The sequence below is a fragment of the Dipodomys merriami genome, unplaced genomic scaffold, assembly GCF_024711535.1.
Source record: "Dipodomys merriami isolate MVZ:Mamm:240054 unplaced genomic scaffold, mDipMer1.0.p SCAF_59, whole genome shotgun sequence".
NCBI classification, from domain to species: domain Eukaryota; kingdom Metazoa; phylum Chordata; class Mammalia; order Rodentia; family Heteromyidae; genus Dipodomys; species Dipodomys merriami.
The window spans coordinates 2,159,129-2,181,416 of record NW_027206168.1 but is presented as its reverse complement, the minus strand read 5'-3'; the positions used below and the strand labels follow the sequence as shown (position 1 = coordinate 2,181,416).

Below are 22,288 nucleotides of genomic sequence, written 5' to 3'. Positions count from 1 at the left end.
GTGTCAGGAAGAAATTCAAGGGCTTTACAATCTTTTTTAATGATATGGAAATGCATCTGCAGGCTAGTTGGGGAGAGATAGCTATTAGCCTTACCAAAGCATTTTGTTATAATCCCTCGGACTATCTGCATTTCTTTTTTCTTCTTTGTGCTATTCCTGAGGCTTTGAATTCAAGCCTGGGTGCTGTCCCTGAGCTTTTTCACTTAAGGCTAGCAATCTACCTCTTGAGCCCACTGCTCTACTTCTGGCTTTTTTGGGTAGAGTTACAGGTTTTCCTGCTTGGTCTGGCTTCAAACTGTGATCCTTAGATCTCAGCCTCATGAGTAGCTAGGATTACGGGTCTGAGACACGGCACCAAGATGATTGCATTTTAAATAAGAGCACAGTGCTGCCTTATCCAAACTTCTTGGCTTTATGGTACACACAAAGTTCACTTGTGATAAACCAGTTACCTCAGGCTGTAAATGCCCAACACAGGCTTTAAGCTTTTCCTTTGATAGTGAAATGGTGGTTTTAGTGAAGAGCTTTGCACGGTGGTAGTATCATAGCCAATGGGGTCTATCTGAAGCATGATTATTGCTAACTGAAAATTCAGTGAGGAAAGGAACTGGAAATCAGTCCATGGAGATCTTCTTTTGGCCAGCTGAGTAGCTGGGAAACTGACATGGATACCAGTGAAGCCAGACAGTAGGAAAGGACCAGACAAACTGCCTCCTACATCCATGAACTCCCAGACTAAGAGACTGTGCAGGGGTGAGAATGTGGCTAATATCAGAACACCACCCACTTTTGTCCACTGCTCATGTGGCTGCCACTGGGAAGAAGTCTAACCTCTCTTCCTAGTACAGGCCAAGGCACACACCCTAATGCTGAGTTCTTTTCCTCTGATACCCACTTCCCAGGAGCCATTGGTGAGACACTGGACTGAGCCAACTGTCAGTCTGCCTGTTTCTAGGAGACCCTGATGGGCCTGGCTTCTTCTAAAGTGTGTGTGAAGCTCCCTGTAGCTAATCCCCCTCTACTCAGGCCCCACAAGGGAAACCAAGAACAGAAGGTGAGAAAAACAGATTCCACGTTCACATGATTATTCTTGTTTATTGAGGTCTGTTTATTCTCCACGGGTGCTTTTTTCCTCCAAGTAAACAGAGCAGGCGTAAATATCTATAATGAATAAATTTATTGTCTTACAAAAATCATTGTCTAGAAATATGGGAATACAAGAAAAGATATTTGCAGTCAGGTGTCTGGTGGTGAACAGCCAGTACAATTCATCCAGGGGAAATCCAAGATTCCAAACCCACGTGACAATTCTTCCTAACAGATGTTAAAGCTTTTAACCCAAAAGGTTTGTGTTTTCAAGCACATTGCAGAGGATCAAGGATTTTTTTTCATTAACACTGATTCATTGTCACTGAATGCTTATAATACTACTTTGACTAGAGAGGTACATGTTATGAAGCACAGTCAAAACTGAATACATTAAATTGTTATAGAGGCAAATAATATATTTAACATTGTCTTAGTACTGTAGTGTCTAAGGCACTTTCTGTAATGTCAGTTTGCTCAACTATCAACCAAAGAAACAGAATGCTAAAGTGTGCACTGTAACACTGTGCAAAGGAAAATGAAGGATTCACACCCACTGGCATTGTCAGCGTTCCAGAAGATGGCGTCTGTTCTTGAGGACCTCAGCACGCACTTGGAGCAAGCCTCGGACACAGAATCAAGATTCCCATTTTGGACTCAAAGCAGTGGCTGAATTTGCCAGGTCAGCATGAGGGCCTGGCTGGCGGGGGAGGGCCTTTGGCGAGCCTGCGGCCCCGGGGCCCCGTGGCTGTTGGCTCCTGAGGTGAGGAGGGCACTGGTAAGGGGGACACCAGGGGGCCACCTGGAAGCCACTGGGATGGCCCCCAGTGTCCTCAGCCGTGTGATGGCCACTACCCTCCCTAGGGAGGACGGTCCTGGCCAAGGACCATTCACATGAGATGTGGGGAGGGCCCCCTTTCCCCCCTGGGGAGGTGCACAGGGTAACCCCAAATAGATGCTGCTGCTCTAATCCGGCCCACCCCTCCCAATCGTTCCAAAGCCCCATTCACAGTTTGCTCACTGAAGTAGTGATCATTATTCGGAGGAAATGAGAGATACGAGTGCAGGTTAGGTTTCCACAATGTTCTAAGAGACTGGATGTGGCGGAGGAGTCAGGGCCACGTGAACACAAAACTAAATTACCTGTCTGGAGGACAGAGCATGCAGGGCGACGGAGCCACAACCACGGGGCTGTCCCCACGGCCCAGCGACTGGCAACGAAGGGCCTGGAGTTGGTTTGAAAAAGGATTCTCTTCTTAACATGGATTATAAAATGGTCTCTTGATGAATATATGGAAAATAGATGCAACGATGAGACAATCTGTTTAACAGGTGTGCTGGGTAGGTATATATATAAAAAGGGGAGCAATTGTACCTAATCTGAAGCAGGATACGGTCTGTGCAGGCTGGAAGGCCTTAAGACACAGTTGATCTCTCTGCGAGGAATCCTGGAGCCTGCCGATTCCTAAACCTGTTGGAGGCGGAGGCCCCGGGCAGGCCTGCAGGCCCCAGGCAGACCAGTGCCGGGTGAGTTCCTGTGCGTCCCGCTGCGTCGCCGCCTCTGCCTTCTCTGTTGTTCTACTCTGACTGCGGCGGCTGCGCCTCATTCACATCACTGGTCTTACTTTCTGTGTCATCATCGGACAGCTCCAGGGAGGCCCCTTCGATGTGCAGCTGGCGCCGGCCAGATCGGCTTGAAGAAAAGCTGATGGGGCCGCCCCGTCTGGGAGAGCAGAAAGCAGGCCCGTGTGGGTAAATGCACAGGAGCATGTGGCTGGTGGGGTGCTACTGTCTACTTCTACTCCACCATCTCCCCACCCTACACAGTGAACATGGGGCAGGTCCTGAGACTTGGGGACAGCCTGACTCAACTGGGGACTGTCTGGTGGACATGGAAGAGGAATGGTGCAACACTCCACCCCCTCCCCAGCCTTTTCCCCTAAACTGGCCGGACTGCAAATCCTTAGATCTTGTGGGTCACACAGGGCCTCTGCCACTTTCAGAATATAAAAACCGCTCATAGGTTGCTGGACATGGGTGGAAAATGCTGGCCAGATGTTAACTAACCCTGGCTCCCAGCTGTTTTTCTTGGAGTGGGTCTGGCTTTAGCTCTTGTGTGCTGAGCAAGGTGGCAGGGCCCTGGGTTCGAATGGGCCTTGTCCTCTCACATGGTCTGGACACTGGGCTGGACTTGCCAGCTTTGTGTGGTATGTTGGTTCTCTCGTGAGCAGGCCTGGCCCTCTATCTTCCTCCCATGCACGACTCCAAAGCTCAGCTATCTTGAATGAAGGATGGCTGTTGGATTGCAATCTGGGGAGCCCTCCGTCCTGGCCAGCACTCACCTCAGCCGGTTCTTGAGCGTGCTGACCTCACGGCTCAGGCCCTCGTTGGCCTCAGTGGCATCGTCCAGTTCCCGCTGGAGTTTACGCCGAGATGCATTGGCGCGTGTTGCCTCCTCTTCAGCTTCTTCCAGCTGGCGTTTAAGCTGCTTCATCCTGGCATTCGCCTTCTCCATCTTGGGATATTGGAAACCAACAAAGACAACACAAGCAGTGAGTGCAGTGTTGGCCCCCTTCTGTCCCACACCTTGTGAGTGTGTGCCCCCATCGCATGCATCAAATACACATATATGTTTGTAGGCTGCTCAAAGGCTTTGCTTTTGGTGCTGGTATTCAGATTTTACTCAGCCTAGGTGCCATCCGGAGCATTTTTTGTTCAAGGCTGGCACACTTTGATCCATAGTTCTATTTGCGGCTTTGGGGTAGTTAATTGGCGGTGAGAGTCTCACAGGCTTTCCTACCCAGGTTAGCTTTGAACCATGATCCTCAGATCTCGGCTTCCTGAGTAGTGAGGAGCTACTGTGAGCTACTGTGCTGACCACTTACTATCATGCTACTATTTTAAGTACCAGAGAGGAAGCACTCAGGATAGGTCAGGCTGCAAAGCGTCCCTCACTAGCGCTCAGCGCTCACTTTATCACCTAGGAACGCCTGGAGTGAACACAGACCTGCTCCTTGTACTGATCTGCATGTCTCCGCTCATCTTCCACCTGCATGAAGATTTCTTTCAGCTTCTTCTCTGTACGACGGACTAGTTTGTTGGCTGCGGCTCGTTCCCTGTGGAAGTGAGCATAGTACTTTTGAAGATCTGGGAAATATGTGTATATTTGAGACAAAGTCTCAGCAGGACTTGAACTTGCCATTCTCAGATCTTCAGACTGCTGGGATTACATGCTCAAAATTGTATTTTGAAAGGGGCAAATACCTGTTAAAAGTCCTTTTCTTTGGAAGATGGTCCTTTTTGACCTATGTTCTCGGACTGATATGATAAATGTGTCTATAATGTATCCCTCAGTACTTACTGGGAGAGAAAGCACATTAATTTGTGCATGCAGGAATTCATTTTATTCAGTAAGCTCTTTTGTTTTTTATTTTTTTCTTCTTTTGTATGCTGATATGAGGGCTTGAATGCAGGGCCTTGTACTTTTACTGCTACTTCTGGCTTTTTTGGTGGTTAGTTGGAGTTAAGAGTCTCTGGATTGGTCTGCCTCAGTTGGCTTTAAACTTCGATCCTCAAATCTTAGCCTCCTGAGTAGCTGGAATTATAGGCATGAGCCACTGGCATTTACTGAACATGATGTGACATCTAAGCTATCTGTCAATTACACTGAACATACTTTTTTTTTTTGTTCATTTGTTTATGAGACAGAGTGTTGATATATAGCCCATACTGGCTTATACTTGCAGCTCTCCTGGCTCAGTGCTGAGATTACAAGTGTATACCACATCTGGCAATACTCTTTGAAAACAAAACCATTAGTCTAATCACCTAACTTTGCCTGGGAATGGAAAAAACCCTTAATTTATTGATTATCTCAATTTAGAACTTGCTACCTTCTATGATGCTAGGAGCTAACAATGAAAAAAACCCCACTGCTTCCATCTCATCTGATTGCCTACAAGTCAAACTTAGGTGGTATCTCACTGAAGGAAAGGCACTCACAGGAGGACTCTGTGGGAAAAGGAGATGTTCTTTTGGTCCTTAAATGCTATGTAAAAGCACATAGGCTGGGTGCGGGTGGCTCATGCCTGTAATCCTAGTTACTCAGGAGGCTGAGATCTGAGGATCATGGTTCAAAGCCAGCCCAGGCAAGAAAGTCTGTGAAACTCTTATTTCCAATACACCACCAGAAAACTGGAAGTGGCGTAGTAGCTCAAGTGGTAGAGTGCTAGCCTTGAGCTGAAGAGCTGAGGGACAGCGCTTAGGCCCAGAGTTCAAGCCCCACGACCGACAAAAAAAACAAAACAAACAAACAAACAAAAAAAAACACCACACAGCCGTGAAGTCATTTAAAAGAGAATTAGCTGGGTGCCGGTAGCTCATGCTACTCAGGAGGCTGAGATCTGAGGATCGCGGTTTAAAGCCAGCCTGGACAGGAAGGTCCATGAGATTCTTATCTCCAATTAATCACAAGAAAACCAGAAGTGGCGCTGTGGCTCAAATGGTAGAGCTCTAGCCTTGAGCTGAAGAGCTCAAGGACAGTGCCCAGGCCCAGAGTTCAAGCCCCATGGCCACCCGCCCCCCCCCCCCCCAAAAAGGGGAAAATTATGTTAATAACAACTAAAACCAAATCCTTAATTGTTTGATTTTGGCTGGGAGTTTTAAGAGCAGTGGCAGGCAGCACTGGGATGCTGGGTTCGAGGATAATGGGCTCTGAGTGGGGGTCCTGCATTTCTGGGTTCCAAGCCCTGCAAGAGGAAGGTGCATCGGAAGGCTGGCTGCAGCTCTGATGGTTTTGGCACACACAGAGTGGAAATGCACTGATTCCTCCCGCTGCATTTCTTTTCTGCCAACAGAGTAGCAGGAGGCTGACTTGGTCTAGGCAGTTGTGGGGCCTAGTACAGTCACCCCAGCTGAGTGGAGGGGACGCTAATGGGCAATGCCCAGCCTGACAGCCACTTCCTAAGCCTTCAGCACTGCTGAGCACTTCCTGTGAGAGTCCTAGCACCTCCCACTGCCCACAGTGGTCACACATCTGTGCTCCGGTCACCGCTCTTGCACTGGGGACTGCTCTGAGGGTAAGGTGCACGCATCTGTGTGGCATGGAGGCGCAGCGCGGTTTGGCTGAGAGCTGCTGGAACCTCTTACTTGGCTTCCTGCTCCAGCTGCTCCTCCAGCTGCCCGATCTTAGCTTCCAGGGCTGAGATAGTGGCCTTGAACTTGGACTTGACGGCCCCCTCCAGCTCCTGCAGTTTGGCCTTCAGCTCCTTGTTCTGCCGCTCCAGCTGCTGGCGTGCGTTGTCACTCTTCTGGGCAGCGCTGCGCTCGGCTGCCAGCTCTGTGTTCAGTGTGTCCACCTGGGAGGGGAGAGGGCTCGTCACTTGTGTGAGGGCGGAGGTGGTGTGGGCCCTGGGGGGGGGGCGCGGGGAGGCCACCACATGGCTACCTGCAGAGTGGTCTTGCGGAAGCGGTCATTGAGCAGCTCCATGTTGCTCTGCTCCTCCTCCAGCTCCTCCTCCAGCTGTGCGATCCGAGCCTCCAGTCGCCGCTTCTCATCCAGCAGTGCAGACCTGGTGGGTGAGGGGGAAGGCTGTGTGTGTTTGTGTGTGAGACCCCTCCATCACCTTGCTGCTCAAAGGAATGTCACTCCTGATGGCTCTTTCCCTGTTCCTGCCCCCAAATCTATGCACAAGTCCCATTGATTCTCCCTTCTGACCCCCACTCAGATATCTCCCCGCAGGAGGCTGCTGGCCCGGTCCTGGCCAGGCCTCCCAGTGACCTCCTGCTGCCTCCTCTGCCTTCCTCCAACTGATTGCTGCTGTGATGGCAGGCAGAGTTCACTTTCACAATGTAACCAAGATCTCCACACTCCCTTAAGCCAGTGTGTTCCCAGGGCACTTAGATTCCGATTCCATCATGGCATGCTAGGAAGTGTATAGGATGCATGCTTAATACAGTATAAAGCAGCTGAGCAGGAAAGAAGACAGGAAAAATGACTTCAGAGACAGGTCCTGGCTAAGAAAGCTGCTTGCAAGCAAATGAATCAATGAATGAGAAGCAGCATTTGTGAAGCTAGGTGGATGCAGACTGCAGATGGCACTGGTCTGAGGGAACTGGGGAGGAAGGGGTGGGCATAGCCGCTTTTCCTGCTGCCGGGACACTCACTTGCCAGAAGCGCTGTTGGCGATCTCATCAGCCAGCTCGTCTCGCTCCTGCTCAGCGTGGCGGCGGGCACGCTCGGATGAGGCCAGCTCCTAAATGAGTGCAGATGGAGTTAGGCTCAGGCCATTTGGCCCCCTCGCCCACTGGAGCAGGGGCTGTTGCTCACACGACGCTTGGCAGTGGTAAGTGAAGCTGGCAAGCTTACAGAAGAAAATGAGAGGCCAGCAGGGGATGTGGAGGTGCACCACCTCAAATGAAAACCCATCTAGGGGAGACCCTGTGTTACAGGATTCACTGTCGTTTCCATGGTAGAAGCTGGCTTTATTATACCATCCTCGAATGCCAGTGTTGTTTTTTCTTTTTAAAAAATATAAACCCAGCAAATATGTTCCAATGAACCCCAAATTTGTGCTACCCCAAATGATGGTAATGATCTGGAACTATCTTCCATATGCACACTTTGGACATGGAGAACAATGAGGGTCAGGGTGGCAATACCTCTCAGGCCTGGGCACCTGGGAAATGCAATTTGTGACAAAAACTGTCAAGAGTTGGGGTGCAGAGGGAGAGGGAGTCTCTCCCCATCTCGGAATAAGCTGTGCTCATGGCCTTAGGATTTAAGAGCTGCATAGTCTCCTTTGTCTGATGGATTTGGAAGAAGGCCCACATGGATGAGGGGACTGGGCCAGATTCCAAGGATGGTCAGCAGCGCACCAGGCTCCTGACTCCTGTCCAGGACTCCTATCAGCTTCCCCTTCCAGAGATGTCATGTCTAAAGAGAGTGCATCTTGAAGCTGTGTGAGGGCAGGGTGGCCAGGAGTGCCAAGGGCGCTCCACCATGTCCACCTGCTCTCTGTCAGTGCCTGGGAGCTAAAGCCTCTGCAAGGGCCACATTCTGGCACAGAATCTGAGCATTAGGGCAGGTGGGGTCAGGATGGAAAAATGGTAGTTGGCAGAATGCTTTGGACCTGATCTGAGGGCCACACATTGCAGGCCATCTGGCCTCTGATGTTCATTCTTCTCAGGACCAAAAGCTTACTGGGTTCCTGTCTACTGGCTAAGGATGCCTCAGGTCAACACCACAATGGATGTCCAGAGCTCAAACACTGAGTCATTGAGGAAAAACATCTGCCATCCAATACAAACTGCAGCCTGATGCTGGTGGCTCACCCCTGTAATCCTAGTTACTCAGGTTTGAAGCCAGCTGGGGCAGAAAAGTCCATGAGACTCTTATCTCCACCAAATTAACCACCAGAAGGCCAGAAGTGGAGCTGTAAGACTCAAAGGGTAGAGTGCTAGCCTTGATTCAAAAAACCCCTCAGGGACAGCTCCCAGGCCCTGGTCCAAACCCCAGGATTGGCACCAAAAAAACAAAACCAGAAAATCCCCAAACCTAGCTATGTTTTGGACTCTAGAGCTATTCAATGTTCTTTAGGCACCATATGAACTAGAATTAACACCCCCTTCCCCTTCTATATCAGGATTTGTGGAATGAAGAAAACTGAGCTTAAGAGGGGATTATGGTCTTTGATGTTGAAAGAGAAAGCTTGAAAGCTGATGATCCAAGAGTCCAAAAGTAAAAAAAAAGAGGCTGGGTGGACCTTAGTGGCCATGTGTATTAAATTTAGTGTGCTTGAAGCCCTGGCTTCTATCTCTAGCATAGAAGTGGGATGGGACTGGGGGAGGGAAAGAAAGGGAAAAAACCCTGAAGGCAATAAAGAGAGTAAAAAACAAAGAGGATCTAAAGCTAGCTGTCAGGTAATCTCAGTCTGCTCAGTGTATACTGATCTGGCTTTTAGTTCTTTATTCCTGACATGCAGGAATGTCATGTCAGCTCAGCTTGGCTTTCAGTAGTTGTTTAGACACCATTGTCTATATGGGGAGCTTTTTCATAGTTACTTCAGGTTATCTTTCTAGGTTTGTATAGGTTTTGATCATTTCTCATTTACATAGAAATATACAGGAAGCGGTGCTGTGGCTCAAGTGGTAGAGCGTTTGCCTTGAGCTGAAGAGCTTGGGGACAGTGCCCAGGCCCAGAGTTCAGGCCCATGAACGACCAAACCAAACCATACAAAAAGGAAATATACATATTTAAACATGTCTCACAAGTATAATATTTTATATTATGTATAATATTTGCCCACAGGAAGTTACAAAAGAAACAAAAGAGTAATTGATTATAAGAGGATTCACTCAGGAATTCAATGAAAGATACTTTTCTCAAGTATCACATGAGTGTGTGTGTGTGTGTGTGTGTGAGAGAGAGAGAGAGAGAGAGAGAGCACTCAGGGATAATTGATCCTATGCTTACCAACTCTAAAATGCAAGTGACCCTCTTCTCACCCAGGGAACAAGGCCTAGAAAGTGGCTTGACAAATTACTCATCAGCCCCTCTGCAAAGCTTCAGCCAGGTAGAGGAATATTCGTGAGAGAGTCAAAGCCTGACCTCTTTTTCTTCGTTGAAGCAATGATTGCTGAAAACGGGTGCCAGAGGCTCACACCTTTAACCCTAGCTACTAGGGAGGTAGAGAAATGAAAAAGTCAAGAGATTCCATCTCCACAGAAAGAAGCTGGACATGGCAGCCTGGCCTGTGATCCAGCAACTACAATACTCCATAAAGTGGGTGGAAGTGAGACCCTATCTTAAAAATAACCAGTGAAGAAGAGGGCTGAAGGAGTGGCTCAAATGGTAGCGTGCCAGCCTAGCAATCTCTGAGTTCCAATGGCAGTACTACCCCCCTCCTTGCCGACGGAGAGAGAGAGAGAGAGAGAGAGAGAGGAGACAGAGAGGGGAGAGAGAGAAGCTAAAGTATACTAGTTTATAAAGATATAAAAAATATTTACTCTTAGAGAAATTTCTAGGCCAAGTATTTGTAGAACAAATGGATAACAAAGTAAACCAACCTCCTGCAGTTGAAGGATTTCTGCTTCCAGGCTCTTCAGTTTCTTTTCACTCTCTTTGGACTGAGCAAAAATCTCATCTCGGGATGCTCGGGCCTCTTCTAGTTCACGCTGATAATCCTTCATCTGAGCCTAAGATTAAAGAAGGTTTTGGAGTTAGTTTTCTTCTTCTTCATTTTATTTAATTATATTTGTTGGTCATGGGGCTTAAACTTTGGGCCTGGGCACTGTCCCTGAGCTCTTCAGCTCAAGGTTAGTGCTCTACCACTTTAGCCACAGCGCCACCTTGGTTTTCTGATGGTTTATTGGAGATGAGTGTCTCAAGAACTTTTCTGCTGGGCTGGCTTTGAACCATGGTCCTAGATCTCAGCATCCTGAGTAGCTAGGATTTTAGGTGTGAGCCATCAGCGCCTGTATTCGTTATTTTTTTTGGTTAATGCTAGGGCTTGAACTCAGGGCCTACGTGCTGTCCTTGACCTTTTTTTGCTCCAGGCTAGTACTCTACCACTTGAGCCACAGCTCTACGTTCTGCTTTTTGGTGGTTAATTAGAAATGAGTATCATGGACTTTCCTACCTGTACTGGCTTCAAACCACGACTCAGTTTTAGCCTCCTCAGTAGCTAGGATGACAGATGTGAAGGCACTGGTGTCTGGTTTCATTATTAATTTTTAATGTGTTCTCCCCTCCCCCAGACTATAAAAGTAACACATTCATTGTAAATGTGAGTAATGAAGCTGGGTGAGATTTGAAGATTGCAGTTCAAAGCCAGCCCAGGCAGGAAAGTATGTGAGATTCTTATCTTTAATTAATTACCAGAAAACCAAAAGTGATATGGCTGAAAGTGATAGAGCACTGGCCTTGAGCAAAAGAGCTCAGGGACAGAGCTCAGGACCTGAGTTTAAGATTCACCCCTGACCAAAAAAAAAAAAGTCACAAAATCCCCAACTTAGTAGCAAATTAAGGCATTAGTGGCTCATGCCTGCAAATCTTAGCTATTCAGGAAGCTGAGACCTGAGAGTTTGTGCTTCTAAGTCAGCCTGGGCAGAAAAGCCAATTCTCCCAATCAACTCGCAAAAACTAGTAGTATAACACTAGTCTTCAGCAAGAAAGCTGAGCAAGAATCCCTTAGTTCAAACCCTGTTATTGGCACAAAAAAGTAGCAAACTAGCCAAGTACTGGTAGCGCATGCCTATAATCCTAGCTACTCAGGAGGCTGAGATCTGAGGATTGGAGTTCAAAGTCAGCCTGGGTAGGAAAGTCTGTGAGACTCTTATCTTCAATAAACTACTTAGAAAAAGCCAGAAGTAGCACTGTGGAGTGGTAGAGCACTAGCCTCAAGCATAGACTCAGGCGCCTAGGCCCTGAGTTTAAGCCCCAAGACTGGCAAAAAATAAACCCCAATTCCCCCCCCCCCCACAATAACAACCCCTCCCCCAAAACAACAACAACAAAAAGTAGCAAACTAAATCTGACAAAATATAAAAAGGAATATATAGTATGGCCAAGTGAGCCATGCAGATTTGGTTTGAGAACTAATGAACTCATTTCAATAAATCAAAGGCAACAAATAACCAAACACCTTTTCATTAGAAAAATGCTTAACAAGGGCTGGGAAGGTGGCTCAGTGGTAGAGCGCTTGCCTTGCATGCTTGAGGCCCTGGGTTTGATTCCTCAGCACCACATAAGCAGAAAAAAAAAAAGCCGAAAGTAGTGCTGTGGCTCAAGTGGTAGAGTGCTAGCCTTGAGCTGAAGAGCTGAGGGACAGCACCCAGGCCCAGAGTCCAGGCCCCACAACTGGACCCCCCCCCCCAAAAAAAAAAAAAAGCTCAACAAGCTATGAAAAGAAAATATTTTCAACTCTGAAAAAAATGATATGAGAAAAAATTCACAGCTAATACCATATTTTCATTATCTCTCAGTTAACTAGCAAAAAACATGGGCTAGAGGTATGGCTCAAGGGGTAGGGCATTTCCCATGAGCAAGAAAGCTGAGTGGCCATAATCAAATTCTGCATGCTTTTCTCATAGAAGGTGAACAATAATATAGGGATAGCTCATCTTGCCAGTTGTACTTATACTGTACTAGAGAGTCTAGCCAGGAAGCTGAAGAGACATTTAGGATGGGAAAAAAGTTAAACAAGCTCAACTTACAGATATGATCTTCTGAACAAAAAAAATCTGAAAAGCCCACGGAGAAAAGAGATTGGAATAGATTGTAAATGTGGAAATGTAACTCCCTCCAAAATTAAAGTGTAAAAAACCAAAAACCCAAAATAAATAGTTTAGCAAGGTTGGTGGACACAGGACCAATATTTCAAAATTAATTGCATTTCTTTCACTATGAATATTAAAAACTAAGAAAGAAATTACATTCACAATAGCATCAAATATGCATAACTGTAACAAATGAGAAGGACTGTCACCAAAAACTATAAAACCTCTTTAGGAAAAAAAAAATGTAAAAGTAAATGGAAAAATACTTATGTTCATAGACCAGAAGACTCAAGATGGCAAACTAACTGACCTACAAGGTCAACAGATGAACAATTAAAATCCAATTAAAACTGAAGCAAAATCTAAATTCTGGAAGAAACTGGCATTGTAATCCTAAAATCCATATGGAATTGTAAGGAGTCCAGCTAGAATTGTCAATCTTGAAAAAAGCAAAGCTGAATAAATCACACTTCCCAATTTTAAAACTTATTTCAAAGCTCCAGTAATTGAGACTGTGGGGGTGTTGGGATAAGGGATCTGAACACAAATCAATGAATAGAACTGACAGTCCAGAAACAAGTCTATGGCCAATAAACTCTGGACAGGATAATTTAGTGGTCGGTATACTGTTTTCAACAAACAGTGCCAGGATACTAGATAATCATAGCCAAAAGAACAAGTTGTGTCTGCACCTCATTCGTAACACTGAAATTAACTCAAAATGGATCCAAAACTTGACGGTAAGAGTGAAAAGTATGAAACTCTTAGAAGAAAAATATAGGGAATCTTCTTGATCTCTGATTAGCCAGGCTTCAGAAACCTACCAAAAGAACAAGACACAAAACTAGATTTCATCAAATTAAAAACCTTTGGTGCTAACAATAAGGGAATAATAATAAGGGAACAATAGTAAAGGAACAAGCATCTAGACAATGGAAAGAAATAGTTGGAAATTTGTTTCATAACATATTCAGAGTATAAACAAAAGTGGTTCCATAGAATCATTAAAAGACACCTCAAGCTGGGCACTGATGGCTCATGCCTGTAATCCTAGCTACTCAAAAGGATGAGATCTGAGGATCACAGTTTGATGACAGCCCGGGCAGGAAAGTCCTTGAGACTCTTATCTTCACTTAACCACCAGAAAACCAGAAGTGGGACCATGGCTTAAAGTGGTAGAGTGCTAGCCTTGAGTAAAAGAAAGTGAAGGACAACACCCAGGCTCTGACTTCAAGCCCCAGGACTGGCACCAAAAAAAAGTATAGTGAAACAAATGAGTTATGCATAGACCTAGTCTGAGAAGCCTTTCCCCCTAAACTTCCTCTACATGTGCCTATGTACACATTTAGTATAAATACCTATGCTCATGTGAGGGTAAGTGCACAGCCTGCCACCACATCTCTGGTGTTCAGTTAAGTCCAGCCTTTGTGTCACATACTGCCCTTCACTCATCTGTGACAGCCCATTGACATTTAAACTCTTTCCATTTGGGGAATCCTAAAAAAACACTTCAGCTAAGATATCTGAATGTAAAAATTCCTTTTCTTGTTTTTTGGTGTTGGTACTGGGGCTTGAATTCAGAGCCTTATGTTCCTGCATGACTCCTTGGCTCAAGAGTGCCAAGGCTGGTGCTCTACCACTGACACTGCTCCACTTCTGGCTTTTTGCTGGTTAACTGGAGCTAAAAGTCTCAGACTTTTCTGCCCTGGCTGGCTTTGAAATGCAATCCTCAGATCTCAGCTTCTTCTTCTTCTTTTTTTTGAGTCCGGTCGTGGGGCCTGAACTCTGGGCCTGGGTGCTGTCCCTCAGCTCTTCAGCTCAAGGCTAGCACTCTACCACTTGAGCCACAGCGCCACTTCTGGCTTTTTTCTTTTTGCTTATGTGGTGCTGAGGAATTGAACCCAGGGCCTCTGGTATGCAAGGCAAGTGCTCTACCACTGAGCCACCTTCCCAGCCCCCAGATCTCAGCTTCTTGAGTATCAGCAAGTGTGAGCCACCAATGCCCAATGAAAATCTCACAGTTTACTGAACATTTCCTTAGAAGACACAGAATTGTGAGGTCAAAGGAGGGGACACTGTCTGTAGTTTTTGTCATTTACACCTCTTCCTTGTCTATTAACACTCCCCTAAACAGTGCAGATGGGGGCACATCACTGCCCACCACCATACTAGGAGTCTCAGAGACATCCCGAGTCACTGTGTGGTGGAAATGTAGAGGATCAAAGTCCCACTAAGATGGGTGGTGTTCGGTTAACACCAGAGGATGTTGGGGCCAACACAGCATGTTCCTGAAAGGTCACTTTACCTGGTGACCAACCCCAGCTGTTTCAGAGCGAATCCTGTAGACACAGAGATGCACATGTGCCATCTTTATGGCATTCACCCTCAACACCCAGCCCAAGGGGAAACAGCTGCAAGGCTGTTCCTTCGTGGGGGCATGGCTGGACCTTATGAGGGCGTAGCTTACCCTGCCAGGGGCATGGCTGCCACACCCACCTGGAGTTTGCGGAGCTGCTTGATCACTTCATCCCGAGCTTTGTTTGCAGCCTCTATCTGAGCTTCCAGGTCCTTCAGGTCGATCTCCATCTTCTTCTTTGCAGCCACAGCAAGTGCCCGCTGTTTGCGCTCATCCTCTAGTTCGGCCTCGAGTTCTCGCACCTAAAGGATGGCAGTGGGTTATTGCCCCTGTGGGCTCCTGTCACTCTGCAGGGGTCTCTGCTACACAGCAGCCCTTCTTATTAATGGAAAATGTGGGTGGCTAAATTTTGCTCAGTTATTGTAGCACCTGGTGCCGGCCACTCCCACTGAATGGTGGCTATGAGTGAGCCACCCAGCACCCAAGCCACTGTTAAGTTTTTAAGGTAAACTTCTACATTCAAGGTTGAATACACACTTAGAAAAGTATGCAAATCATAAGCGCTTAGCAGTTTTTAAAATAAGCAATGGATCTGCTTTTTTCTTGGAGTGAGTGGTGAATTATGCAAGCTTGCAGCGTCCCCTCGCCTGTGGGTGGTTCTGCTTCCTTGTCCCATAGCATACTTCTGACACCCAGAACCTGAAGGTAACCAACATTTTTCTGGGACCATTTTTAAAAATAATTCTTATATAGATATATATTTGTGTGGTCCTGGGACTTGAACTCGGGGCCTGGGCACTGTCCCTGAGCTATTATGCTCAAGGTTAGTGCTCTACAACTTGAGCCAAAGAGCTCCATTTCCAGCTTTCTGGTGGTTAATTGGAGATAAAAGTCTCATGGACTTTCCTGCCTGGGTTGGTTTCGAACCACAATCCTCAGATCTCAGCCTCCGCAGTAGCTAGGATTATAGGTGTGAGCCATGGGCCCCTGACATTAATTCTTAATTTTTTTTTGTTTTCGTGAGATTCTGCTGAGGACTGACAGCAGCCCAGCTTACTGTAAGCCACAATGGCATTATCTGAGGAACAGAAAATTAAGCCTAGTTAACAATAAAATCCTCAAATGACCAGATAACCTACTTTACTCCCGCCAATGCATCCTATCTTCAACAGACAGGACTGTGGGGCACAGCTGCTTATAGAACAGTGGAGCCCTGGTTCCCGAGGCCCTGCCCCCCTACACCCACCTGTTTAATCAGCAGCCGCTTCTTTTCTTCCTTCTGCTCATCTCTGGTTTGCAGGTCCCTCTCGAACTGGGCCTTCATGGCCTGCATGTTGACCTCCAGGCGGAGTTTGGCGTCTTCCGTGGCCTGGAGTTCGTCCTCCAGCTCTTCCAGCTGGGTCCTCATTTCCTCCACTTGCTGCTCCAGGGCCCGCTTGGATTTCTCAAGTTCATGAACCTAGAGTACAGGAGGTGCCGGGGAAGAGGGGGAAAGAGGTAAGCCTTGGGCAGAAGAATGAGGGGAGGACAGCAGTCTTCCTGTGTGTCAGGCCCATCCATGGAACGCTGTTGCTCTGCTTGCCCCCACTGGCCTCCCACACATGCCCGCCTACCCTGCCTTTCCCTCCAGGGCTGCTGTGCCTCGTTTCAGAGAGACAGTTTAAAATGCACTTCAGTTTAAAATGCTCCATTCACACATGCTCTATAATCTCCTCCTCCTCCACAGCCTCCGAGCCTCCGGGCTGGTTGGCATTTGCCTGCTGTGTAGAGAGTGGGTACAGAGTGCACCCCTTTTTGCTGTAGAAAAGACCAGTGAGTTGGAAAGGCCCACTCGCAAACGAGTGGGGTAGGCCTGGCTAGGAGGAAGCCTAATCCTAGACAAAAAGCCCCCACAGACATCTACCCACTTCTGTGCCTAGCACTGTGCCCAGCAGTACCAACCACAGGCCCATCAGATCCTCATGGCTTTTTGTAGCAGGCCTAGGTGCTATCATGGGTCCTCTTTGTGGGGGTTCCATGACCCCATCAACTCTCACAAGGGTGAGGCAGAGGAAGACGTAGGAGAGAAGGAGCTATTTTCTTTTAAATTAAAAAAAAAAAAAAACCATCAAGCAACTTTACCCATAAAGGTAATGAACGGGGGTTACAGTTACATAAGTAAGGCAATGTACATTTCTTTTTAAACACTGTTACCCCTCCCTCATTTTCTCCTGCTTATCCTTCCCTAGTGCCCTCAGAAGGAGCCATTTTCTAAGCACTGTTTGACAAATAGGAGGCACAAAGGACATGTTTGTAGAGAAAACAAGCATGGAACCAGCTACAGTTGACTCTCCACATCTGATTGTATAATGATGGTTGTTTCACCCTCTGTGGCTTCTTTGGGCCCATGGGACAGGTCCCCTGGACGTAGGAGACCCTCTGGGATGGCAGGACAGTCTTCCATCCCTTATGGGGTGGCCTGATGACCTGTATCTCTAGAAACCATTCCTTGCCTGTACCAGGGGCTTTGTGCTTTGCAAAGAGGTGAAACAGGGCAAGTGTATAAAGTCCAACTGACAGTTGAGGAACTCAGTGTTAGGAAGTTTAAGAGGCTCCTTCCCCTGGTCACAGTGGATGCTGGGAACAGTCAGCCTGGAGCCTCATCTCTGAATGCCATGCTCTGATTTGTTTTGCTACCTTCAACATGTCATATACTAAGGGATGGGGGGGGGGGGGGGAAGGCATAGGGAAAACAGGTGAATGGAGAGGAAAAATGCCACCGAAACCTCCAAACCTCCAAACCACAAAAGGCTGAAAGGCAAGTGATGGGGCCTTACTGGACAGGGTAGGTCAGGGGGAGCAGTAGCTAACTCTGCCCTACTTTTTTGTGCCACTCCTGAGGCTTGAACTCAGGGACTGGCTACTGCTCTACTTGTGCTCAAGGCTAGCACTCTACCACTTGAGCCACATCACTACTTCTGGCTTTTTTGGTAGTTAACTGGAGACAAGAGTCTCAAACTTTCCTGACCAGGCTGTGATCCTCAGATCACAGGCTCCTGAGCAGCTAGGATTACAGGTGTGAGCTACCAGTGTCCGGCTCCCATTTCATTTTATATGGGGGGTCAGTTCCTAGGAACCTCAGTCTCAGGAGACCTTGTAGGACTTGGGTTTGAGAAGTATAGATTCTTCTGTTGGAATGCCCCTGTGCCAGGATTGAGTCAGGAAAGGGAGAACCAGTGAAAGTGACAAGAACAACCACCTGACTGCCTGCCGGGCTGCTGCAGGAACCACACTTGGCTGGGCACAGATAATGGAGAACCGTTGTAGAACACCTGAGCCCCAGAGACTACTGCCCCGTTGGCACACAGGCCCAGGCTATCCTATGGAGCCCAGGAGGGACTTACATTCTTGCCCACATCGTCTTTGGAGCTCATCAGGTCCTCCATGTCTGCACGGAGCTGCTTGTTCTGCCTCTCAAACTCCTCCTTGGCCTCCAGGGCTTCCTCCAGGGCCCGGGCCAGGGACAGGGCTTTGGTTTCTTTCTCTCTGGCCTCTGCTTCAGCCCGGTCCCTCTCTTCTGCATAGCGGGCAGAGATGTTCTTCTCCTCTGCTAGGAGCTGTGAGCACAAGCATCAGGAAGCAGTGAGCATAGCACCCGCGTGGAGCATCAATGCGAGAGTGCTCTCATAGACAGGATGAGCTTCTCTAATACAAATGCCCAAGTCTTGCTGGAAGTCCACAAGTGGGCTCATTTTGATGGTTCACAGAATGTAGGTGCGCTGAAAACACTGTATATAATTACTCTCTGGCACATGACACATAGAGGAATTTCCTGTTGACACCTGGGTCTGTCCTATTGCCAAGCTATCAAAAACTGAAAAATCAGAAAAATTCCTAAAGTTGAAACAATTCTAAGCATTGATAGAAAGGGTATGTGAGCTGTAGTAGATTATAGCTGTTTACATCATTTTCATTTTGTGTTTTGCTTCTGTTTTCCAGGTTTTTTTTTTTTTTGGTGGGTTGTGGGGCTTGAGCTCAGGGCTTGGGTACTGTCCCTGAGCTCTTTTGCTCAAGGCTAGAGCTCCCCACTTTGAACCACAGCTTCACTTCTGGTTCTCTAGTAGTTTATTGGAGATCAGAGTTTCATGGCCTTTTCATGCCAGGGATGGCTTTGAACTGCTATCCTTAGGTCTTAGCCTCCTGAGTAGCTAGGATTATAGGCATGAGTCACCAGTGCCTGCCTTGTTTTCCAATTTTTATGTAAATATATGATCTATCTATCTATCTATCTATCTATCTATCTATCTATCTATCTATCTATCTATCTATCCACCTGTCTATCTATGCCAGTCCTAGGCCTTGAACTCCAGGGCTGGGCATTGTTCCTGAGCTTTTTGTTTTTGCTCAAAGCTAGCAATCTATCACTTGAGCCACAGTGCCACTTCTGCCTTTTTCTCTTTATATGGTATTGAATCGAACCCAGGGCTTCATGCATGCCAGACAAGCACTCTACCATTAAGCCATGTTCCCAGCCCTACATGTTGCTTTTAATTGCCTTTATATAAGACTTTTCTCCCATAAAACCAAAACAACAAAAGGAGGCCCTCTTCCATGAGGAAACGGCCTGAGGCTGAGGACCCTGGGGGTTGGGAGGCAGGAGTGTGGGTCACCCACCTGGTCAAACTTCTTCTGCTTCTTCTCCAAGTTGGAGACGATCTGGCGCTGGTGGTCCAGGTCCACTGTCAGGTCATCAAGCTCCTGCTGCAGCCGGTTTTTGGTCTTCTCCAACTTGTCATAAGCCAGGGCCTTCTCCTCCAGGCGCTGGCTCAGGGCCTCTACATCCTTAAGAAGCTTCTTTTTTGCTTCTTCCAAACTCTCGATTGTTCCTAAGTCATCATCTACTTTCTTCTTTGTTTCAGCCAACTAAGTTTTGGGGAATGATAAAAAAACAATATAAAGAACTCAATTATTATTATTATTAATTATTAATATTATTGTTTGTGCTGGTACTGGATCTTGAACTCAGGCCAGGCAATGTCTGTGAGGGTTTTCTTTTCTCTCTCAAGGCTAACCCTTTACCACTTGAGCCATAGATCTACTCCTGACTTTTTGGTGGTTAATAAGAAATAAGAGTCTCATGGACTTTCCTGCCTGGGCTGCTTTTGAACGGAGATCTTCAGATCTCAGCTTCCTGAGTGGCTATGATTACAGGTTTGAACCCTGCTGCCATTATTGTTTTCTAGGCAAGGTATCATTCAATTTGTAGTCCAAGCTGGCCTCTATTTCCTGCTGCTGCAGGAAGGACTGCAGTAGGACTGCAGGCAAGTGTCACTGCACCTGGCTCAACTCAACTGGGTTTTGCATTTGAGGAATAAATCAACACTCTATGATTTTAAAACCAATGCCATGTAAGCTTTTACCTTTGGCTGATCCACAAAATGGTGATTGGGACTGAGAGCTTGTATTAGGTGTCATAGCCCTTTTTTATTTTAAAATTACCATTATGAATAAGCAGATGAGCATTTGGCTGGGTCAAAGACAAAAAGGGTAACGGGCTTAAATTAGTACAACCCAATTAAATGCCCCAAATGGAGCTGAAAGGAGCCCTGGGAGCAGGCCACTGCTGCTGGTGGCACGTATCCAGGCCATCTTTGCTCCCTACAGAGCCATTCACCTGGGACTGCAGGGCCAACACCTGCTTCTCCAGGTTCTTCCTGGCCTCCTCCTCCTCCTCCTGCTGCTCTTGAAGGCTATTCTTCTCCTCTTCCAGCTGCCGGATCCGACTGCTCAGGTTCAGCTTCTGGCGTGTCTCCTCCTGAAGCAGCTCCTGTTTGTTTAAAAAGTCAACATCGTTGTTATATTCATCACCAGATACCCACATCCACCCCTACCACCACCACCACCACCACCACAAAAAAACCAAAACAAAAACAACTCCTACTTAAGACCTAAAAAACCCTTTATTAAAGATTGTTTCATAAAAAAGGAGCTCTCTCCATGGGGGGAGGGGATACTCAATGACATTAATAAACAAACATGATAATTCTGTAACAGCCCAAATTAGCTCTTGAGGCAAATATTGCTCCAAGCCCCTTCAAGGATGGCAGCACCGTGTGTCCATAGCCAGGCCAGGGCCCACGAAGCGCCCCCTGGGATACCTCCTGCACGCCTGCATCTCTCCTTTCTAGAACTTTCTGTCCACTCCCCTGCCTGGGTCAGGTACTTGCTGTTTCCCATTGGGCTGACCTTCAGTCCTGGGCCCTCTTCATTACCTGTGTGGTCACCTGCCAGGTGAACTACTCTCACATGAACAAGCAGATGTGAATATTTTCAAGGTACCACAGGGCTTTCTGCACTGTGGCTCAGGCCGCCTTCAGGTTCTCATCCAGATACGCCTTGTCCCAGCAGGTGCCTTGCTTCTGCTCACCCAGCCCCTAAGCATCCCATTGTCTGTTTGCCTGAGGTTTCTGTCCCTCTTTCTCTAGCCCCTAGCCCAGAATCTGGCAAATAAATACAAATGCTTGCATACTGAATAAAAATAAGATGAAAATCTTGAAGAAAAAGGTACATTACTTGTGATTTAAATTTAGAAACCCCTCCAAACAATTTAATACAGGTCCCACCAATGGAAGTGTCAATCCAATTTTTTACACAGGAGACTGTGAACAGCAGCATGAGATTTCAGCCATAATAAAACAATGTTTCCTTGCCTTTTGGGGGAGGGGGGAGTTCTGGGGTTTAAATCGGGGCCTTATGCTCACTAGTTAGCTATTTTACCACTTGAGCCATGCCTCTAGCCTCTCTCTTTTTTTTTTTAAATTTTTTTATTGTAAAGATACTATACAGAGGGTTACAGTTACATGAGTGAGGTAATGAGTACACTTCCTCTTGAACATTGTTACCCCTTCCATTGTTTTCCCCCTACCATCCCCTCCCTCCCTCCCTTCCCCGAGGTTCTTTTTTTTTTTTTTTTGATTGTGATTAAGTGATTACATAATTTCCGGAAATTCACAGTATTGTGGAATAATGATGCTCATTTAAAGTCACAAGTTCATTCTAACTTTCCTGGAGCAAATTGTCTATCACAGTCTGTAATATATAACGGTGCTCACATGTTATATACCATATATGTGATCAGCAGCATGGGGATATTTGGTAGTGGTTCAACCAGATGAGTGGGAGTTCTTTGTTTCTTAAGTCCTGTTAGTTTTGTCATATCACCTAACATTTTGGATTTAGCATCCACTTATCAGGGAGACCATGTACTGTTTGTCTCTTCGTTCTTGGCTTACCTCGCTCAACATGATTCCTTCTAGCTCCATCCATTTCCCTGCAAATGCCATTATTTTGTCATTTCTAATGGCTGCATAATATTCCATTGTGTATAGGTACCACAGTTTTTGGATCCATTCATCTGTGGTGGGGCATCTAGGTTGTTTCCATATCCTAGCTATTGCGAACAGTGCTGCAATAAACATGGAGGTGCACGTGTCCTTGTATATTGGTTCCTGTTGTTCAGGGTAGATGCCTAGAAGTGGTATGACTGGGTCGTAAGGGTCTCTCTCTCTTTTTTGAGATAGGGTTTTCCCT

The 22,288-nt window shown here is 46.8% G+C and overlaps 1 protein-coding gene and 1 pseudogene across 8 annotated transcripts in view; one reads left to right on the top strand and one right to left on the bottom strand.

The window, feature by feature from the left end:
* Positions 1–522: 522 nt before the first annotated feature.
* LOC138813347 (U4 spliceosomal RNA) lies at positions 523–596 on the top strand (annotated as a pseudogene).
* Positions 597–1,158: 562 nt separating this feature from the next.
* Positions 1,159–22,288, bottom strand: part of Myh10 (myosin heavy chain 10) — a 148,534-nt gene continuing 127,404 nt past the window's right edge. For all 8 annotated transcript variants that reach the window (XM_070001414.1, XM_070001421.1, XM_070001413.1 and 5 more), the window contains 12 exons: positions 20,373–20,525; positions 19,373–19,621; positions 18,103–18,315; positions 15,966–16,178; positions 14,860–15,021; positions 10,153–10,281; positions 7,252–7,340; positions 6,533–6,656; positions 6,235–6,443; positions 4,094–4,202; positions 3,429–3,601; positions 1,159–2,809 (listed from right to left, as the gene is read on the bottom strand). In XM_070001414.1, the coding sequence (XP_069857515.1) occupies positions 2,665–2,809; positions 3,429–3,601; positions 4,094–4,202; positions 6,235–6,443; positions 6,533–6,656; positions 7,252–7,340; positions 10,153–10,281; positions 14,860–15,021; positions 15,966–16,178; positions 18,103–18,315; positions 19,373–19,621; positions 20,373–20,525 (1,968 nt within the window). In that variant the 3' untranslated portion in view covers positions 1,159–2,664. The remainder of the gene's footprint in view (positions 2,810–3,428; positions 3,602–4,093; positions 4,203–6,234; positions 6,444–6,532; positions 6,657–7,251; positions 7,341–10,152; positions 10,282–14,859; positions 15,022–15,965; positions 16,179–18,102; positions 18,316–19,372; positions 19,622–20,372; positions 20,526–22,288) is intronic.